This window comes from Lytechinus variegatus, chromosome 19, assembly GCF_018143015.1.
Source record: "Lytechinus variegatus isolate NC3 chromosome 19, Lvar_3.0, whole genome shotgun sequence".
In the NCBI taxonomy this organism is placed as follows: Eukaryota; Metazoa; Echinodermata; class Echinoidea; order Temnopleuroida; family Toxopneustidae; genus Lytechinus; species Lytechinus variegatus.
The window spans coordinates 366,367-388,437 of NC_054758.1; the positions used below are offsets into that span (position 1 = coordinate 366,367).

The 22,071-nt window shown below is 37.6% G+C and overlaps 1 protein-coding gene across 12 annotated transcripts in view; it reads right to left on the minus strand.

Moving 5' to 3' along the window:
- The window catches only part of LOC121405875 (F-actin-monooxygenase MICAL3-like), a 138,731-nt gene that overhangs the window by 42,150 nt on the left and 74,510 nt on the right, over positions 1 to 22,071 (minus strand). For 11 of the 12 annotated variants that reach the window (XM_041596861.1, XM_041596862.1, XM_041596857.1 and 8 more), the window contains 12 exons: positions 16,102 to 16,359; positions 15,495 to 15,665; positions 13,780 to 13,945; positions 12,680 to 12,827; positions 10,095 to 10,297; positions 8,864 to 9,074; positions 8,199 to 8,400; positions 7,320 to 7,518; positions 5,920 to 6,014; positions 4,152 to 4,329; positions 2,564 to 2,675; positions 2,119 to 2,183 (listed from right to left, as the gene is read on the minus strand). In XM_041596861.1, coding sequence (XP_041452795.1) covers positions 2,119 to 2,183; positions 2,564 to 2,675; positions 4,152 to 4,329; positions 5,920 to 6,014; positions 7,320 to 7,518; positions 8,199 to 8,400; positions 8,864 to 9,074; positions 10,095 to 10,297; positions 12,680 to 12,827; positions 13,780 to 13,945; positions 15,495 to 15,665; positions 16,102 to 16,359 — 2,008 coding nt within the window. Of the gene's footprint in view, positions 1 to 2,118; positions 2,184 to 2,563; positions 2,676 to 4,151; positions 4,330 to 5,919; positions 6,015 to 7,319; positions 7,519 to 8,198; positions 8,401 to 8,863; positions 9,075 to 10,094; positions 10,298 to 12,679; positions 12,828 to 13,779; positions 13,946 to 15,494; positions 15,666 to 15,727; positions 15,771 to 16,101; positions 16,360 to 22,071 lie in introns of all 12 variants that reach the window. The other variant, XM_041596854.1, reaches the window with a different exon arrangement.

Here is a 22,071-nt window from a genome sequence, read left to right on the forward strand (position 1 = left end):
TCCTATATGAATACAAGAAATGTACTATTAACACTTCAAGGTGTAATTTAAATTCATTTCATATCATAAGTTATCATAGTAAAATATAATGCTATAAGATTATTATTTTTTAATGTAGTTCAATATAAGATTAGAGACATTTTTTTTTGGGGGGGGGGTTGTTCTCAGAGGATTACATGATATCACTACCATATAAATATGTTTCTGAAATCTGAATTTGATTTGAATTCATCTTCTGAAATGTCTTCTCAAAATTGGTAATTTTATTCATTTATACAATAATACAATATATTACACTTTTTGCCCATTTTCTCTTATCCCCCTTATCAGCATAACTTTCTATCCAGGTTAAACTGAAATATTAAAAAATATTTGGCATGATTTTATAGTACATAAACAGTCTACAATACACAAGCATGGTTGGTGTTTAAAGCGGTACAATGATTGCAGAAAATACACACAACTTGAAAAAAGAAAACCACAGAAGTTTTGCTATAAGCTGTACACATTTGAACCTGCATATAAAGGCCATCTATAGAAAACACACAGAAAACAGGTGGCTTTCATACCCAGGTTCACATTCATGTAGACATGGGTTATGTGTTTGACCACTTTTTACAAGTGAAAAATGAAATTGATTTCTTTTATGCTCAATTTTTCATTGTTTCATTGTTTAAGTAATGCATGTTAATAACAACCAAACAAAATTTAGAAAAGACGACCAAATCATGATATTTTGAACTATAGATGCATAGCTGATAGCAAAGGCAAGCAAATACAATTTGATTTTTATGATTTACTCAGCATGAACTATCATGGACTTAAGTCATTCTTGCATTCATATCCTCAATTATATGACTTGGTTTATACATGTAATATATGCAGTTAGGAGCAGGTCAATTTAGGGATAAAGGTACAATTTTCTATTATTTTCTAAGGAAGGTTATATATTTGGGTTAAAGACTTTGTCCCATCTACCTGAAATAGCAATGGCTAGATATTCATTATTAATTTTAGATAGACACCTCTTTTGTGCTTTGTCTTTATAAGAACTATTTGCTTTTCCAATAAAGCAAGATGATTGACAGTGTGAATCTCAAACTAATCAGTCCAGAATTTTGTCTCAAATAATCAATTAAGTGACATCAAAGCATTTCATGACAGGAAATAGCATAATTGAAATTATTCTTCATTAATCTCAACAATCTTCTCTTAAAATCCTGAAAATTAATTTGTGTTGACCAGTAGAAGAAAACCAACTAAGCATTGAGGTAAATTTTGCCGTGTGTTGAAAACACAAGATAAATTCATGAAAATCTTTGATTAACAGCATACATTCTGATGCATAAAAATGAAACATGTAGACAGGTAGATGGGACCAAGGCCATGGTGTGTGTCTATATTTGTACACCACACACTTGGAATGATAAAGAATATTTCTTGATTAGTTTTTGTTATTCAGAACCAATTTTATTTTATTGGAAGATGTATAGAAGGCTATAGGTGGGTGGCACTACTTGTTAGAATCACTAATAGTTTGATGAAGGTGGGTCAATGATTGGTCTTGATAGAATGTAGCCCTGGACCTACTGATGGACTTATCGTAACTTAATAGCCCATAGAGATGTCTAGACCAGGGAATTCCCTTGTTTTGCATGGCAATTTGTTATTCACCTTGTACTGTAGTATGACTGCTACTGCTTATTGTGTAACAGGTTTATTGGAATGTACAGAAAATTAATGAAATATTGTCCTCATTGTCCAAAGCCGATGATCAAAAGGAAAAGTATTCCCTGCACTTATATCATAAATCTAAATAATGCTAAAAGGATGATTTCTCAAAAAGATTCTGAGAAAAAAGAACAACACTGCATCTCTTACATTATTTGATATTAAGGTTATATGAATATTTCATTAGGGAGCTTGTATTTCCAAAGTTTGAGTACATAATGCTAATTCAAACAAAGAAGGGATCTTGGCCTTCAAAAAGAGTTTCATTATTTCTGATTGATAAATGATTAATAATCTATGATCAGATATTGAGAGAAACATGTACCCAATATGATATGAGAGGAGTGTGAATAATTTGGGGAGAAATGACAGTTTTTGATGACTTACTTGTTGATAATCCTTCCTTTTCAAGCCAGGCCTTCTCTTCTTCATTATAATCGCTGTCTGATGATCTGCGGAAAACATGTATGGGGATTTTCACCTATTATATATTTGAACTGATAATGCATTCTCAAGCTTTGTTATAATCATTATCTTAATTTAATCTTTAGTATCTTGTCAATATCAATATCCTAACAATGCCTATTGTCTTTTACATCGGCATTCCCCTCCCCCCTCCATCTTCTTCTCTACTTCTTATTTTCCTTCTTCTATTTCTCCTCTTGCTCTTTTTTCATATTTCTCCTACTTTTCCCAATCCTGCTCTCTCTCTCTCTCTCTTTCTTTTCTTTCTTTCTTTCTTCCTTCTTTCCTTCCTTCCTCTCCTTAATCTTCCACTTATTACACCTTCTTTCCTCATTGCATTCTACATCCTATCTAAAGGGCTACTTACTCTTCTAGTTCATCATCTGTATTGACCGATGTACCCAGGTTATATCTAGCCTGTTCTTCTTCTGTCAGAGCACCCTTAGATTCAGCTATCTTCTCATACATCTTCTGCATTTCTGTATCAAGTTAAAGATAAATGAAAGTAGTTGCAGTAATCACTGATTTCACGAGAATGTCTGTAAAACTAGGCTTAACTGTCACTATATCATCAAGGATTTAGATCTGGTACAGTTACATGTACATAAACTGAACTTTGTGAAATCTTGAAATCTAAGCTGAAAAATGTTCACACTGAAGATCACCAACACAGATAAGTGCACGTCAGACAGTGTATTATTATTGCTTTGAATGTCGGCCCGACGCTTGACCCAAATCCCATGCTTATTTGCTAATTTCTCAGCAATTACACAATTTCTTCCAGAATCCTTTGGCACATTTTCTATTTACACAAACAGTCACTTTGGTGGTCATTTTATGGATTCTGTAAGAACTAATTTTGAAATCATTACCACAACTGGCATTTATCTTCAAATCGAATTGGGAAACTCATTCAAAAAGGACAACATCAGGTATGTATGGCCTACTACTGATATGTAGGTTTATAGGAAATGTCGTAATACTCTCAAATAGCTAAACCAGTTTGTGAAATAAACCACAAGAATGGTGAAAAGAGAGTTGGATGTAAAACAACATTGATTACTTTATGGAACTGCCCAAAATCATATGATAGAAACAAACTACATGTGTATGCACTGAAATACTGTTTTTTTATCACAAATAAAAGCACTTAAATACTTTCATGGCAAAGCAAACATGTGATTTAAAGCTAGGAATTTAGAATGTTGATTGATTTCCTAACATGGTATCAACTGATTCCAAAGCATATGTAGGAATATAATATTGTAATGAATAATCCATAAAATATAAATCATTTGATCATTTGTTCATTGTGATACAAAACTGTTCAAAAACTTATTTTTGCATTCTTATTTATTCTGATATATGAGAAATAGAGATCTAACAAACATTTTGTCTAACAACCATTTGGTCCAATCATCACTTCGTCTAATCAACAGTTCATCTATGACCATTTCATCTCATAACCAGTTAGTCTAATATCCATTTTCATTTTGGCCACTTTACACTTAGATCAATTAGCCCAAATGGTACAAGGATTGAATGGCAATTGGACTAACTTGGATAGTGGATGAGGGTATAGTGGCTGAGGGTTTACCAAATGATAATGATATAGGTATATTTACACAGGGAAGCCTCTTCAGTTCTGAAAACTGTTCTCCCAGTGGGCCCTGCTATTATTATTACCCCGGCTTTAGCTGGGCTCCCTAGGCGCTCAAGGCATTCAAGGAATTTCTTCCTACCGGGTACCCATTCAACTCTACTGGGTTGAGTGCAGCACAATGTGGATAAATTTCTTGTTGAAAGAAATTACGCCATGGCTGCGATTCGAACCCACGACCCTCTGTTTCAAAGTCAGGAGTCTTATCCACTGGGCCACGATGCTCCATGATAGTAATTGAGTTAGTAATTGGACAAAATGGCATTAGACCAATTGAAAATAAACCTCATCTTACCATCTCTCTCAGGAGTTGTCTTTGATCTCTTTCCGAAGAACGGTGAAAGCAACGATCGTTTCCTAAACGGTGTCTTCGGTGTTTTGGGAGTCTTTGGTGTGGTGGGTTGTGGGTGGGAAATATTCTCATTCTCATCTTCCACGACCTCTTCGATGGAATCAAAAGAAAATACTTGCTTCTGTAAAAAAAGAAAGATTATGCAAGACATAGAAATGATTCGAAAGAGAGCACATTAGATGTTGCATCTTTCTTAAGCATATTAGAGAAGATTTCATACTCAAAATCAAGGAGATATCACAGGATCATCGATGGTATCTGGAGCATTTTTCTGACAAACCAGCTGTAAACTACAATTTCAATTTCACCCAAGATGTTCTTATTGCCTTTGACTCAAAGCTCCCCCTGGATATCAACGTCAAGCTATTAAAAGCGACCTTGATATATATCACAAAAATCCATAATAGCCGTTCCAGTGCTCTCCTGGCCTGATGAGTCACTAACATTCAGTCTTCAAGATACTGTACGTCACATGCGGGTTGAACCCGACGATCTCCGAACCAAGCGGAGGGATGAGAACAGAGATATAAAAATCTGATTAATCATCCCGCTGTTTTATGTCACTGCACATACTGACATTTATTGTTCGAAATAGACACCAGAAATGAAATACTCCGAAAATTTGCTTTGCCCAATTGATCGTGGGCCCGGCAGCCGCCGAGCAGGGCCAGATCGACGAGGCTCTATCCTTTTAATCGTTGAACGCCAAACAGGGTAGCAGCAACTCCTATCTTTTAACGTCTTTTGGTCTGACGCAGCCAGGGTTTGAACCCCCGACCTCCCGGTTGTGAGCCGGACGCTCTACCAACTGAGCCAACACACCGGTTGATTGATATATTAAATAGTAATTAACAATTTCATCAACCTTTTTGTAAGTCTTGCAAGTTTTCACCAGTTGCTCTAACTTATAAACAGCTTTATGAAAACACCCATTGGAGGGCAATTCATGAAGGATATTTATTATATAAAAATCATTGGCTGACAAGCTTTCTCTCAGCTAATCAGAGATAACAATAATAATAATGTTTTATTTACCCAGGGTAGCAACTTCAATCATAAGACTGCTCTTCCAGCGGCCCTCCATAATATAATATGTTATCATTACCCTTCTCCAATCTAAATGCTGAGCGCCTAGCAAGTAGGCAGAAGGTCTTATTTTTATTAGTCTTTGGTATGACTCGGCAGAGGATCGAACCCACGACCTTCCGTTCATGAGGCGGACGCTCTACCATTTAGCCATCATGCCCGGTTATAAAGTGTTTACTAGCTTCTAACATTTTGTCAGTGAAAATTAAAAATGCTTCGTGAAGGGGTCCAATGAGTACAGTAACAAGACGGTACGAAACTGATCTCAGGATTGATTTACATGGCCAGTATTCTGAAGTCAGGTTTAACTAAGACCCTGGTCAACTCTGTACTAAGATTATGGAAAGCCAAACATGTCAAAATTTGTTTACATTTGACGCTTCTCATTTTTAATGTTCTCTTTCCTAAAAAAGTGAAAACAACAATCTCATTCATCCTTCTCAGGCAGTTATGAATGATTTGAGAATCAAACGAGCCGATATATTGAACCATCATGAATTTTATGTCACAAATGACTATCCATAGATAAACCAAAACTTTAAACAAGAATCAAACTCAACTTTAGAATACAGTGTCATCAATCATAAAATTGTATTTATTAATCATTATGGTTTGAGTGTCTCACCTTAGACTGTACTGCTTCTCTGTCTTTATCACTAAGGCTTCTCTTTCTAGCTGCTTGCTTCCTGGCTGCAAAGTGTTCTCTACATAGGAATAGACCTGTGGAATCAAACATGATAACAGGCTGTCAAATCAGGGGCCCGTTACACCTTTCATCCAATCAACCTCGACTATATGGAAATCCATCAATGTCATATTAATTTCTACAGGAATTTTGCACAATGTCATTTGTATGCAAAGAGAAGCACACTGAATTTTCAAGAAGACGATGGATGTATGAATATACAACATATCTAGAAAATATTTTGAACAAACATACATTTTAGATTTTGATGTTACTGGCTTTCCATAGTTGTGGTTGATCAAATGTGGAGCGTTGTGGCTCAATGGATTAGTCTTCTGACCCTGAAACAGAGGGTCATGGGTTTGAATCCCAGCCATAGCGAAATTTCCTTCAACAAGAAATGTATCCACATTTTGCTGCACTCAACCCAGGTGAGGTGAATGGGTACATGGCAGGAATTTATTCTTTAAAATGCGTGTGCGCTGTAATCTTAGTAATTACGGCTGACAAGCTACGGCTGGGGTAATAATATCCAAGTCTTTTGGATGCGCATAGAGACATTATTGATAATGTGATATGCGTTATACAAGAACTGCAAATTATTATTATTTGCAACTCATTGTAAGACAGGACCCTGAAAATGAACCCACTATAGATCATTCCTACAAGAATCTGTGTTGGAGGACCAACAAAGGTACATGCAATGTTCTCATTTTTTTAGCGATAAGGAAAATAATAATAATTGGCATTTATATAGCGCTTTATCAATCTACGACTGCTCAAAGCGCTTCACAATTATTATCACCCTGCCAATGCATTTCAAAGCATTTCAAGCAGCCTGTTAGGCACACAATTGCTAAACCAACCACAATGACGGTTGTTTCCTACCGGTACCCAATTAGCACCTGGGTGAGAGTGGCAAAGTGTGGATTGACGCCTTGCCAACGGACGCTAGGCCATGGTAGGATTCGCACACATGACCCTCTGATTACAAAGCGAGAGTCAGAACCGCCAAATGACGCTTTCCCAATTAATTTGGGAAAAATAATTTCAGTGAAACCAGGGGAGCGTTTCATGAAAGGACCAGTCAGACGTTTTATCCGACAACACATGCTTTATAAGACAGTTACCATGGTAACAGTTGTTCATTCCAAATCAGAGAAAGTTGTCTGATCTCACAACTTATCAGGACAAAATGGTGATGAAACGCTCCCCTACAGCGTTTAGGGAAATAAAAGATCCGTAAAATATGAAGCAAAATGGAAACTAGCAACTGTCCAATTAAAACTGAATCATGTTTCATGGCAATGGTATGGAGAGTGAAGTGTAATACTACAAACCTTTTCCGCCATCTTGGTCCGGTAGATATGCATAGTTTCCAATCCTGATTGTACAATCACAATCTTGACATTTAAAACAGTCTCTATGAAAGAACATTCCTTCAGCACTTAGCCTTTCCATCACATAAACACGTTTACTACAGAATACACACAGCTGGCTTCCTTGGACGTTACCAGTGTCAATCAATGGTTTGGGTTTCTGAATATAAAGAAAAGATAAAGACATATGAAAAAATTTCAATTCAATTCATTTATTTCACTCAATAAAAGTAGCATATATACATAATGACATGAATAAAATAAAGCATTTTGGAAAGATTGTATTGAACCCAAACGCAATATACAGGGATTATTTTTTTAATCAACCACCCATGGCTAAGATATAACTTTTTGACTGTAAATTCTATGGCCCGTATTCTGAAGTCGGCTTTGATCTAAATTCTTCTTTAAAGTTGTGGTTTAACTATGGATAGCCAATAGTGGTTTTAAATCTGTAACAGTAGAATTTCAATGTATCAGTTCATTTTTCTCCCAAATCATTCTTAACCGTTCGGGAAGGATGAATAACACAGCTTTCTTCACCATTCACAAGTTACCAAAAGAGCACAGTGAACATAAGAAACGTACCATGTAAGGAATATTTTGGCATATTTGGCTTTCCATAATTTTAGCACAGAGTTAGACCATGGTCAAAGTTAAACCTGACATCAGAATATGGGCCTATGGGTTCTTCTCACTGATCTAGGTCAAGTTACACAAAGACTAGCAATGTATTGTTCACTCTACTTTCATAAATGATTGTACACTGTCAATGGCATAACAAGTAATGACTTAATAAGTTTGATCGCAAAGAAAAATATGTTACAGAGAATAACTCACTGGTCTTGGTCCATCTGTGACTGTATCCATACCAAAGTTGGACCTAAGATTGGCCTGGAGTTGCTCGGCAAGTCCGCTGACCTTGTTTTGACCTCTGATACCAACGTTGAGTTCATTCTTGGCCGCTACGTTCAGACCACCGTTCTCAGTCTTGTCGGCACCCTGTGTGATCAGCTTTCGCTTCTCAATGATGTCATCAGACTGTCATGAGAATAACATCAAAGCACACATGAATACAATCGAAAACAATGTCAACAGACTGTCGGAAGAAGAACATCAAAACACACATGAATACATTTGAAAACAATTTGCCATCAGACAGAAGAATAATATCATAACATACATGAATGTATTTGATAACAATATGTCCTCCTCAGTCTGTTACAACTTCAAACTGTCAGAAAAATAATATCTGATCAAACTTTAAACATATTTGCAAGACAATTAGGAATCATCAATATTCGATAAGAATGATGAATATATCATATCAATAGATTATCAAACAAGAGAATAAATCATGAATGCAATTAGTATATTGTAAAATTGATAAATGATATAAAATTCTAATTCATTTGTGTAAATTGTCAACAAAAACTAAAGTTTGAGAAAATAAATAAAAGCTTGCCTACAAAAGTTTCAAAGAAGCGAAATGACCGCACTCACCGGGGGCATCTTTATGCTTGTGATGTTTTCGTTTCGAGCCAACGCCACTCCCACTTGCTTTAGCTTTCTCTGCGTTCTCTTTGTCATGTTTCTCGTGGGATTTCCTTCGTACTTTGGAGGCGAGCCGCGATAGGAGGGATGATTTTGGAATGGAAGACTTGGCTTGGGGTGGATGGGACTCTTCTATGTGGATTTCTTTGGTATTTGTCTCTTCTGTAAAGAAAGGGAGAGAACATTAAAACACATTAAAAACACATTATTTCATGGATTCAGTTGATAGGGTGGAGTGAGGAAGGCCTGTTTCTTTCCAAATCTAGGCAGTCTGATCAAGTTTTGACCTGGTGGGTGTTTCATAAAGCTGTTCGTAAGTTAAGAACAACTGGTGAACCTTTCTTATATATGCACTAAATAATCACCCACGAACATTTAATGGTGAATATCATTTACAAGAAAGGATCACCAGTTGTTCTAAAAGTCGCTCTTAACTTAAGAGCAGCTTTATGAAACAGGCCCCGGGGGGTGTGACGTAAGTCATGCTTGAATACAGACGTGCACACTGTTTTCAATCAGTAACAATCCACATTTTACAGCTACATAAGCCCCTATTTTGAGGGTGGGCCAAATTTAACTACAGAAATTGCTCTTACTTCTCTCCCTCTAAAATGAACAAATCTATATTATTTTCAAGAGAAAGAACACCTAAGACACCACTCCCAAATAATCATAAAATACATTGACTGAGAGATTATGAGAGGAGCTAACTGTGAACTTATGTTTAATAGAAGCTGCGCTTACTTTCAGGAGAAAATACACCTAACAAACCACTACAAAATAAAGACGCCAAAACATTATAAATGAAGTACATGTATATGCTGAAAGAAGCTAGGTATGAACTTACGTTTAGCAGAAGGCTCTTACTTTCACAAATAGTACACCTAACAAACTATTATTTAATAAACAGACAGTGACTGAGAAATCTTGAATGAAGTATTTGTGGAAAGGAGCTAGGCGAAACTGACCAAGATATTTTCAGGGGCCAGGGGGGGGGGGGGACTTCAGCCCCCCCCACTTTTTTCCCAAAACCGTGTACAAAAACGTAAAATTGACCATATGATTGTGATTTTTAGCATGGTCAGCCCCCCCCCCCCACTTTTGACTCAGCCCCTCCACTTTGAAAACCGTTCCGCGGCACCTGGTTTTGGTTATAGGAAGAGGAGCTAGGAGTGAACTTACGTTTAACAGAAGCTGGTAGTTCATCTTTGAAGAGATCATAGAACCTCAGTATGTAAGCTACCATGGTGAGTTTATCAGGACAGGCATTAGCAGCCATCTCCTTGCCTGTCATTACCGGTGGTATACCAAACTCACGCTCAGCGATGTCAAACGCTAGCTGATTATTCTCTACTACATTCTCAGGTCTCAGACGATTGTAATCACTAGATGAGAGGAGAAAGTTATGAAAGAAATTTGAATAATAATCATAAAAACCGGTGTGTTGGCTCAGTTGGTAGAGCGTCCGTCTCACAACCGGGAGGTCGGGAGTTCAAACCCCGGCCGCGTCAGACCAAAAGACGTTAAAAGATGGGAGTTGCTGCTACCCTGTTTGGCGTTCAACAATTAAAGGGATAGAGCCTCGTCGATCTGGCGCTGCACAGTGGCTGCCGGGCCCACGATCAATTGGGCAAAACAAATTTTCTGAGTATTTCACTTCTGGTATCATTCGAATAAAAAAAATATGGATATGGATGGATAATTATTATTTTCAGGGCAATTCCATTCATTAACTAGGGGCCCGTAACACAAAGCTTGGCAATGAGTGTAGAACATTTATCCACGACTGATTCCATTGATTATAATGTACAATCAATCTTAAAAATCAAGCGTATGATCAATCGCTAACCTTTGTGTTACGGGACCCAGAGCTGCCAACCAGAACAAGAACATTTCACTATTCAAAAGCTGGAAATCACTATTTTGGTATAAAGGAATTCAGTATTTTCAAAGAAAAACCACATGGACAACAAAAATGACTGAAACTTGAGGGATTAGCATATTGCATGAAACAATAATTTTTCAAAACTACATGTACTTTTGTGTCCAACATCTATTTTTCTCCATTATTTTGTCACTTCATGAGCTGCCCTAGACATAATCATTTGTCAGCACTGCTCATTTAGAACTAGGAAGAAAGACAAACAATAAAAGGACGGTCCTAGACATAGGGGATCAAATGTAGATATACAGTGACATTGCCCTATGGCAACACCTGTGCCTTGGGAAGTGAAAAGTGAACTAAAAATCACTGCGACCTGCTGGTTTCTCCTCCTATTATATCTCATTCTACGAGTGCAGGTAGAGCACAACACTGAGATTTCCCCTTACTCTTGACATATACATGTATGTAGGTGCTTGAAATGGACTTTTTCACACATATAAAAGAAATGTCCAATGCTGATCCGTGCTTTTGTCACAGTGCGCCAAATTGACGCCTGCTGCCATGGTTAAGTACATGTATATGTATTACTATTTCATCCATGAGACAACTGTTATGACAGTGGGATCATAAATTCAAAACAGTGGACTCATGAAAAAAATAGGGTACCGTAAGTAACGGTGTATTAACTGCACCTTTTTCTTGGCGGGATAGAAGCAAAAGTCGGGGGTGCGGTTTATACACGGTGACGGGTCTGAGCCAGCCCGCTGTAACCCCTCCCGTACATGTACGATGTCTGCCAGTTCACAACACATCGGGTGGCCGGGCGTAGCCGCCCAGGCAATGTTGTTTAGAGGGGTATGAGCCGCGGGTAATGGAAAGTGATTATTACAATATTAATTAAATGTTGTCCATAACAAACGCACCCACCTTCATGACACTAATTTTGACTTTATTCTCGATTCAAAGTAGTGAAGTTCCCTGGCTAATTTAAAAGAGACGCCAAGCATACTCAGTAATATTTTGTCACCGCTGAGCGAGAGTTGAGTGAGCTTAGAGATTGCGTTGTAATGTGGTTATAGTGCGACTTAAGCTGGCGCTATTCAAAGTCCCGTTTCGCGCCAGCTTGTTTTTTTCTCCTTCCTGTTTGCTTTTCATAAGATACCATGTAAACCACGCACGAGAGAGACGGCACGAAGCCGTAAAAAACAACAGGAAAAAATGTCAATTTCTTTGTTTCTCGAACCTTCCTGTAATCCCGTATCCAAAATTCATGCTAAGACATCAAATTTCTGAGAAGTGATTGTGAGGTTGTGATGCAAGAAATGTGAATGTTTCTTCCTCCTACGCTGGGAAAGACACAGATCATAATTTGATAAGATGTACTGGCATGACTGGTACATGTACTATATCGTAGTTTGCAATGTAATGGCAGTGCTGTGTGTGTACACTGTGACTGTGAGGTGAGTGAGTGTGTAAGTTATATAATATTGTCGGGACCGTTCTTTCTTTCTAACATTTGTAGATGAATTGATCAAGAACAGCATACCGGTAATCTCTTTGGATACTTTGAAATCTTAAAAACTTAGATTTTGTTTCTTCGTACCTCAAATATGCATGTAAATGTGAGAGGATTTTTTTTTTTTTAGTCCAAAGTTGGGGGTGCGGTTAATACACCGTTACTTAGGGTACTTAACCGTGGCAACAGGCATCAATTTGGCGCACTGCGACAAAAACATGCATCAGTATTGGACAATTTTCAGTATACGCTGTAAATTAAGCGTAAGTTATACAGAAAATGTGCATAAAACCATGGGTTCAACCGGTGCTTTTCAAAATCTCCTTTGTGAATTCAGGCCAATGGATTTGATAGTGGTACACTTACATGAGGTGTGGTCTGTATCTGTGTATAATGGCACATAACGCTAAACCATTCCTCCAACTTGATGTCATGTTATCAACCATCACATTCAGATAGTTAGCAGTAACTCGTTGACACCACATTAACACCTTACTACTCCTCACAACGGATGCTGTATAATCAATAAACAAAATATATCATGGTAAGCACTGGATCATTGACACCAGATTAACACCTTACTACTCCTCACAACGGATGCTGTATAATCAATAAACAAAAATATATCATGGTAAGCACTGTATCATTGACACCAGATTAACACCTTACTACTCCTCACAACGGATGCTGTATAATCAATAAACAAAAATATGTCTTGGTGAGCACTTTATCATTGACACCACATCAATACCTTGCTATTACTAACAGCAGAAACTGTAGAAAGAATAACCAAAATATAACATATTTAGCACTCGTTAATCGACACTACTCCTTAGAATGAAAGCTGTATAACAATGAACCAAACATATCTTGGTAAGCACTTTATCTTTTACACTACACCAAAACTTTGCTACTCCTTACAACTGAAGCTATATTAACAACAACAAAAATGCAACAATTCTTCTTTGACACCATATCAATACTTTGCTACTCCTAATAACAGAAACAATGATCATGATAATAGGCAATTATATAGCGCCATCTATCAAGAAATAAATTTCGGGGCGCAATATTATTATTACCCTGGCTGCAGCTCGAGCTGCCTTTCAGCGCTTAGTGCATTCAAGGTATTAATCCTGTCTCCTGCCGGGTACCCATTCTTAAAAGTTATGTGTCAAGGTGTGTAAATTTGCATAACAAATCATACTTATCTCATGTTGAACAAAATACCAATTAGAATTCTGTTAGCCTATCACTGAATCTAGTTTGAGCACATTGTCAACACCATACTAACCTATTCTATTGAGAACCATACACGGCTTCTTTTCTAAGATTTCAAACTGGGCCTTGAAATGTTCATCTAAGGTGTCATAAAGGTGTTTAATCCATTCTTCTAGAATGCTTCACACTTTTCACAACCAGCCTACCTAACACTGATTATAATTTAACACTAACACCAGACTCACCTGTTCTATTGAGAACCATAGAAGGTTTCTTCTCTAGGATTTCAAACTGAGCCTTGAGATCTTCATCCAAGGTGTCATAAAGGTGTATAACTTCTTGAGGTGCTACGGCTCTGGTGTTTAAGTGTGGATATCTACTGTTTGGATTGATTCCATATGATTCATAAATCTGTGAAACAAAAAGAGATTTAACAAAAAACACATTATTCAAAATGTAATATTGGTGCTGCCGCTTTGGTATAAAAGTGCAGGATTTGTTTTCATAAGTTTATCTATATACGGGAAAATAAACCATGTGAAATGAATCTTATAGCTTGTACAGTATTAAAGTGATTGGTTAACATTGGTTTGACCGGAAACACCATCTTAATTTCATCCCATACACTTATGTGTACTATCTAGGTGTCTATAAGATGCCTATTTACAAAATCAGGGTTTGCCTTGTAGTTTTAGCTTTTCATTCTCAATAATGGTTGTTTTCGGGTTTTATTGCACTTGTACACATGTTTCATCTTGGTTTGAGAATTTTTTAAATCGGCTGCTCACAAAGTTAAACAATACCTTTAACCCTAAATAGACTGGGCTATTTCAACGCCCAAGAAGACTGGGGGGGCTGATTCAGCCCCCCCTTATGATCTCGGCCGTCGATCGCGCTATCGTGACGAAAAATTGGCACACGCGTTACCCATGGCATTATCTACAAAACTATAACATCAAATTCTGCAAAAAATCTCATGTTTCATTGATTATGCTAATTTATGCGTAAAATCATAAGTTTGCTCTAATTAATAAAATAATGCCCCTAAAATGCTAATTTTTGATTCACATACTCTAGATAGGCATCTGATCAAATTTATTTTAAAAAAATTCAACATCACATATATTTTCTTACGTATTCTATTGTTTTCTAAATTTCTTATGTATTTCTTTGTTTTTCGACTTTTTGTTTTTTATTGTTTTTTCAATGGAAATTATCGGGGACTTTATTTTGACCATAAGAAAGAAAAAATCAATTGATTTTAAGCAGTAAAAGGAAAAATAATGATACATTTATGAATTTTGGTTAAAAACACTATTTGCATTTGATTTGTACACAATTTCACGTTTTTGAGTAATTTTGGGTCTGCATGCACTTACGAAATGTTGCGTAATTTCCGAATCGCGTATCCGGGAGTCACAATTTTGGTCTCAAAAGTTGCGCGAGACTTGAAAGTAAAAAGTCAGCGAGCGACGTGGTCCAAAAAATTTGCGCGGTGGATTTATCGCGAAAAATGTTGAGGGGGGGGCTGAATCAGCCCCCCCCCCAGTCTTTTTAGGGTTAAGACAATTTTACTAAACTCCATAAAATTATGATCTTGCCACTCTTTGGGGAGGGTGATACATAAAAGAATGGAGCCTCGAAGTTGTAAAATAGGAAACTTTACCAACATTTATCATCTACATGTAACAGAGTGTCAGATCTCATGACCACCCTTGTTTGTTTAATTGGCTGAGAAGAGTCTGTCAGATAATGACAATTTTTCATTTCTGACAAAGAGACCTTGATGAGCGTTTTATGAAAGGACTTGTCAAATTATTTATCTGACAAAGTCTCTTTTATTTGACAGGACCATTGTAACTGTACTTCTCAGAAAATTAAAAATCAAGGAAAGCCGTCAGATCTGACAATGCGCAAACACTCTTGTTGAAACGTTCTCCGGAAGGTCATGGAAACTTACCTTGCATAGATTCTCAGGAGTGGTCTGAGCTAGAAGACGATAAGAACTTTCCCTCTCAGCTAGGACCTCTAACGGTGTCATCACTCCTGAAGCCCAGCTGCGGATCATCCAAGCAGCATCAAAGGCACCTAGGAAACCTCTCGCACATCCAGAACCGGTAGGCCAGAAAGGCTACAAAGAAAAAACAAAAGAATCCTGAATTAAATGGATCATCCAAGCAACGTCAAAAGCACCTAGGAAACCTCTCGCACATCCAGAACCGGTAGGCCAGAAAGGCTACAAAGAACAAACAAAAGAAATCATGAATTGAATGTTAAAATATGGTTCAAAGAAAGTGAGTAAACAGCATCAGAAAACCCCAAATCATATTGGTTAGAGAGAGTGATTAAAAGAAGGTATATTCCAAGATGAGGTGAATGGGTACCCGGCAGGATTAATTCCTTGAATGCACCAAGCACCTCTAGCAGCTGGAGCTACAGCCAGGGCAATATATAGTGCGCCATTGAATAGGAAGCTAGATAAATCAGCACCTCATAACTGCTATATATAATAAAATCACTCAGTGAATACCTAATGTAAATCATTAAAACTACATTTGACTACCCACCTCCAATAAACTATCGCCAACCAATGCTAGTAGTAGCTTGTGACCGTTCCTATCTAGTACCCTAGCAGCGTTCTCAGCGGCGTAGATTGATGTAAAATCAAACATAGCAACGTCTGGTTTGCCATGATGATTGAGGGCGTAGTCTAAGGTGGGGAGTTGGAAGTTGGTACAGAAGTCTGCAGCCTCACGGGCGTATTCCTGGAGTGTTTGATGACTGTAGTTATCTGATCGTAACAGCTTGTTGGTGTCTGGCAAGTCCTGTTAAAACAAAACATGGAAACTCATGCTTCAGTTTTTAAGTTAGATACATCAACTACAAGACTGATACACATCATAAGACAGGGAATGTGGTAATTCCTTACGTCACCTACAAACATAATTTGGAGGCCAAACCCAAACCAGGAAACTAAACTTGTTTAAAAACTGAAAATGACACTGGCAAAAAAATGAATGTGTCATATTCTGAATAAATCCAAAATCAAAATGGACAATGTGTTAGTTCTTAAAAATATCCCCCATCTTTCTTTATTTCACATTTGATTTTTAATAAGACAGTTCTTCTGGTGTCCGATTTGAAAGAGTAACAGAGACTATGTATTATAGATGAAACAGTTTTTTTTGTGGTGTCTGAATGGAGCTCTATGATTTGAAAGAGTAAGAGAGATTACATTATAGATGAAACAGTTTTCTTAAGGTGTCTGAACTGGATTCTCTGTTTTGAAAGAGTAAGAGAGATCATGTATTATAGATGAAAGTGTTGTGTTGTCTGAATGGATCTCTCTTATTTCACATTAACAAGAGAGACCATGTATTATACAGATGAAACATTTTTCTTGTGTTGTGTGAACTGGGTTCTCTGAAATGAAAGTTTAAGAGAGATCATGTGTTATTCAAGTAGATGAAGCAGTTTTCTTGGGGGTCTGAATGGAGCTCTATGATTTTATTGAGTAAGGGAGACTACATTTACATGTAGATAAAACAGTTTTCTTAAGGTGTCTGAACTGGATTCTCTGGTGTGAAAGAGTAAGAGAGATCATGTATAATAGATGAAGCGATTTTCTTGTGTTGTCTGAATGAGCTCTATGATTTGATTGAGTAAGAGGGACTGTGTATTAAGATGAAATGGCAAGTGAAAGCCAGGATGTATGGCAAGTTAAGCAACGTCTCAACATTCATTATTTACAGAATGTGAAATATGTTATGTGACATATAACAGGTAGCTATGATGCACATGGTTCTATTTTAAGATAAAGAAGGGGTAGAGAAAGGGGGTCGACTGAGGTAGAGAGGGGGCAGAGAGAAGGCATGGGGAGGGAGCAGAGGGGGTATGATAGTTTAGTGGATGATTATTGTAAACGGTGAAGGGAAGAAAATGAAGAGAGTTTGTATGAAGAGTCATCCAGGATTTGACAAGACATTATCTCACGGGTTAGAAGGAGCAGAAAATGAACAAGATAACAGCAGAAAAAGAAAGAAATCAAGAAGGGGGTCAAAACACGGCCTTGCAAATAGAGGCTATGAAAAGTCTGAGAAGTTCGGAAAGCAGGAAGTAGAATTAGATAAAAGGTTAGTAGTAGGCGTACATTAGTAGAACATTATAAGAAACATGGAAGGGAAGAGGAGGCAACACATAGGAAAAGAGGGCATGCAAGTGATTACAAGTTAACCCGTTGCCTACAGGAACCAGGTGGGCCCTGTACAAAGTCTATGGGAATTTTTTGATTATCGTGGTGAATGGGTTAAGACGACGTGGGTCGAAGAAATTGGAAGGAATGATGTGACAAAAACAAGAGTTGGGGAAGCTCAAGAGATATGACAGAATGCTGTCAAACAAAATAAAGGTAGAGAATTTACAAAGAAAAGAGGGAGGAATATGGGAGAAATAAGAAAACTGTGGAATGAGTGATGAGATTGGTCGATAAGGGACAAAGAGAGAGAGAGAGGAAAGGAGAATGGAGACATGTGGTAGGATATTATATTCTTTTATCATAACAGAGTTCCCAGCTTTTCAAGAACACAAAATTTCCTGATTTTTCCCTGATGAAGTTTAAAAATTCCCTGATAATTATTTAAACCCATTCCCAGTTTCGCATGTTTTTTAAGTTGTTGCAGTGACTTACTTGTATTTTCAGCATAAAAACAACAATGTAAAACTAATTAGTACCACCATAACCAGCAATTCAATGGATGTTGTTTTGATATGCAAAAAAATGTAACAAGAGTCTGACTGACTACTGTGCTTTTAACCTTAGGGCTGATCAAATTCCCTGATTTTTTCCCTCATTCGAGGTATTTTCCCTTGATTTTAGGTATTTTTTATCAAATTCCTGATTTTTCCATGACTGTAAAAAAGTAATATACTTTTCCCTGATTTCCCTCATGGGCTGGGAACCCTCTATAAAGAGAACAGGGGCCTGTTCCACAAAGAGTTGCAATCAATCGCAACTCTAAACAAGTGGAATGCCTCTGGCCGTCTCACCTGCATCACGCAGTTTAATATAGCAGCAGTGCTGACTTTGAATACTACTCTAACTTGCACAAAATGTTCAGTGATACATGGTTACTCTTATGTCCACTTTTTATGAACTAGACCAATAAACTTACAGAGATATGATGGTTATTCAACATATACACCCAATTCGGCCAAAGTTCATTGACCTTTGACCTTGGTCATGTGACCTGAAACGCGCACAGAATGTTCTGTGATACTTGATTACTCTAATGTCCAAGTTTAACGAACTAGACCAATAAACTTTCAAAGTTATGATGGTAATTCAAAAGATACCCCGATTCGGCCAAAGTTCATTGACCCTAAATGACCTTTGACCTTGATCATGTGACCTGAAACTCAAACAGGATGTTCAGTGATACTTGATTACTCTTATGTACAAGTTTCATGAATCAGATCCATAAACTTTCAAAGTTTTGATGGTAATTCAACAGATACACCCAATTCGGCCAAAGTTCATTGACCTTTGACCTTGGTCATGTGACCTGAAACGCGCACAGGATGTTCAGTGATACTTGATTACTCTAATGTCCAAGTTTAACGAACTAGACCAATAAACTTTCAAAGTTATGATGGTAATTCAACAGATACCCCGATTCGGCCAAAGTTCATTGACCCTAAATGACCTTTGACCTTGATCATGTGACCTAAAACTCAAACAGGATGTTCAGTGATGCTTGATTACTATTATGTACAAGTTCCATGAATCAGATCCATAAACTTTCAAAGTTATGATGGGAATTCAACAGATATCCCCAATTCGGCCAAGTTCATTGACCCTAAATGACCTTTGACCTTGGTCATGTGACGTGAAACTCAGGTAGGATGTTCAGTGATACTTGATTAACCTTATGTCCAAGTTTCATGAACTAGGTCCATATATTTTCTAAGTTATGATGACATTTCAAAAACTTAACCTCAGGTTAAGATTTCGATGTTGAATCCTCCAACATGGTCTCAGTTCACTGACCCTAAATGACCTTTGACCTTGGTCATGTGACATGAAACTCTAATAGGATGTACAGTAATACTTGATTAACCTTATGGCCAAGTTTTATTAACTAGGTCCATATACTTTATAAGTTATGACGTCATTTCAAAAACTTAACCTCGGGTTAAGATTTGATGTTGACGCCGCCGCCGTCGGAAAAGCGGCGCCTATAGTCTCACTTTGCTTCGCAGGTGAGACAAAAAATCACGCGCAACTTGATTTTCAATGATTTTCAACCAATTAATAGCGCGCATTTTGGATTTGTGATTGATTTTTTGACTTTCGTTTAAACGCAACTCTTTCTGCAACGGGCACTAGAAGTGGAATACAAGAGAAAGCAAGGAGGAGTGTTTATCAAGAAAGAGGGAGGAATATTGGAGGGGGAAAAAGACAGGATAAGTGATGAGATTGGTCAATAAGGTACAAGGAGAAAATGAGAGAAAAGGGGCATGAGGGAGGATAGGATATTCTTAAATGAAGAGGACAGAAGTGGGGAAGAAGTTAAAGTGACAGCAATGTGGGGTACAGGAAAGAAAGGGAAGGAACATCACACTGTAAAAACTTCTGTGTTAAAAACAATGCAAGTTGGTGTTGTGTGAGGACTGCATCAAGCAAGTGTTAATAGTAAGTACACCATGGAGATTTAATATGACACCAGTATTGATACATCAAACAGTAGCCTATGTGTAAGGCCCATGTGAAAGATGCAACATCTTTTATGCACAAATCCTGCTATAAAGGTGATGCAGTTTGATGAAATGTGAGGATTGATAATGAAAAGCTACTTGCAGGGTTCCTGTGAAAGAGACACAACTCAGACAATGTGCCTAACACCAAAGGGTATTGAGCTAAGACCATGGATTCGACAATGGTGAAGTACAGTCCTCTCACATCATTGGCTGGTGTAGTGTTGGCACAACTTTGGCTGGTGTAATTTTAGCACAACATTGACTGGAGTAGTTGTAGCACAACATTGGCTAGTGTAGTTTTAGCACATTGGCTAGTGTAGTTTTAGCACAACACTGACTGGGGTAGTTTTAGTACAACATCGGCTGGTGTAGTTTTAGCACAACATTGACTGGGGTAGTTTTAGTACAACATGGACTGGGGTAGTTTTAGTACAACATTGGCTGGGGTAGTTTTAGTACAACATTGGCTGGGGTAGTTTTAGTACAACATTGAATGGGGTAGTTTTAGTACAACATTGGCTGGTGTAGTTTTAGCACAACATGGACTGGGGTAGTTTTAGTACAACATGGACTGGGGTAGTTTTAGTACAACATTGGCTGGGGTAGTTTTAGTACAACATTGGCTGGGGTAGTTTTAGTACAACATTGAATGGGGTAGTTTTAGTACAACATTGACTAGTGTAGTTTTAGCACAACATGGACTGGGGTAGTTTCAGCACAACATTGGCTGGTGTAATTTTAGAACAACATTGCCTGGGGTAGTTTTAGCACAACATTGCCTGGTGTACTTTTAGCACAACCTAGACTGGGGTAGTTTTAGCACAACATTGGCTGGTGTTAGTTTTAGCACAACATTGGCTGGTGTAATTTAAGCACAACATTGACTAGTGTAGTTTTAGCAACACTGTGTTTGCACTTTGCAGCGCAATTGAAAATGACTTTCATGAACATGAAGCTCATAATTGAACCTCTTGTAGGAAGCCCCAAGACAAATGACAATAATCAATCATTATGCACAACCTAGAAATATCATATCTAGTCTTCTGAATATGACAATAGCTGACATTATCAATATGAACATTTACAAGCAAGTGAGACAAACATAATGAGGTTCCCTTTCATGAAGGAGGTACAGTAACTCAGGAAACATTCAACTAATACCCCTTTCATAAACCCAATAATGCGGCTAATAGCAGCATAATTTGGTCGTAAAATCGTAGGAGGACCAGAGTTTTCCGCATTATTTCGATGCTGCAATTATCCGCAAAATAGCGGCATCGGGACCAGATTTTGACTTTATGAACGCATTTCCAAAATAGTGCGGATAATTGCCATGGTGCGGTCACCCTTTTCCAACACAACTGCATCGGAGGGGGTGTGTGCGGTTGCCATGACGATTATCCGCCTTTTTCAGGACGGGCGCTAGTAAAAATAATGCGGATAATTTTCGGAGTTTGTGAACACAATTTCTATTGAATTATCCGCATTTCTCTTTATAGGCTGCTAATTGGAGGATAGGTTTATGAAAGGGGTATGAAGTTCTTCTTGTTAGAAAGACACTCACTCTGTAATGTTAGGAGTCTGCATAGAACTCTGTTGACCTTAACACTCAACAATTGTTTGTCAGGGCAGCTAACCCTGAAACAATGTCATAGGGTATTGAGGTGACAAAGAGTTGACCTTGTACAGGTTCATAAAATTAAATTATCTTAAATCTCTAAGCACAATTAGATACATATATGCTATTTTTGTAAAACATTTTTTCACTTTTTTTGCAAGGG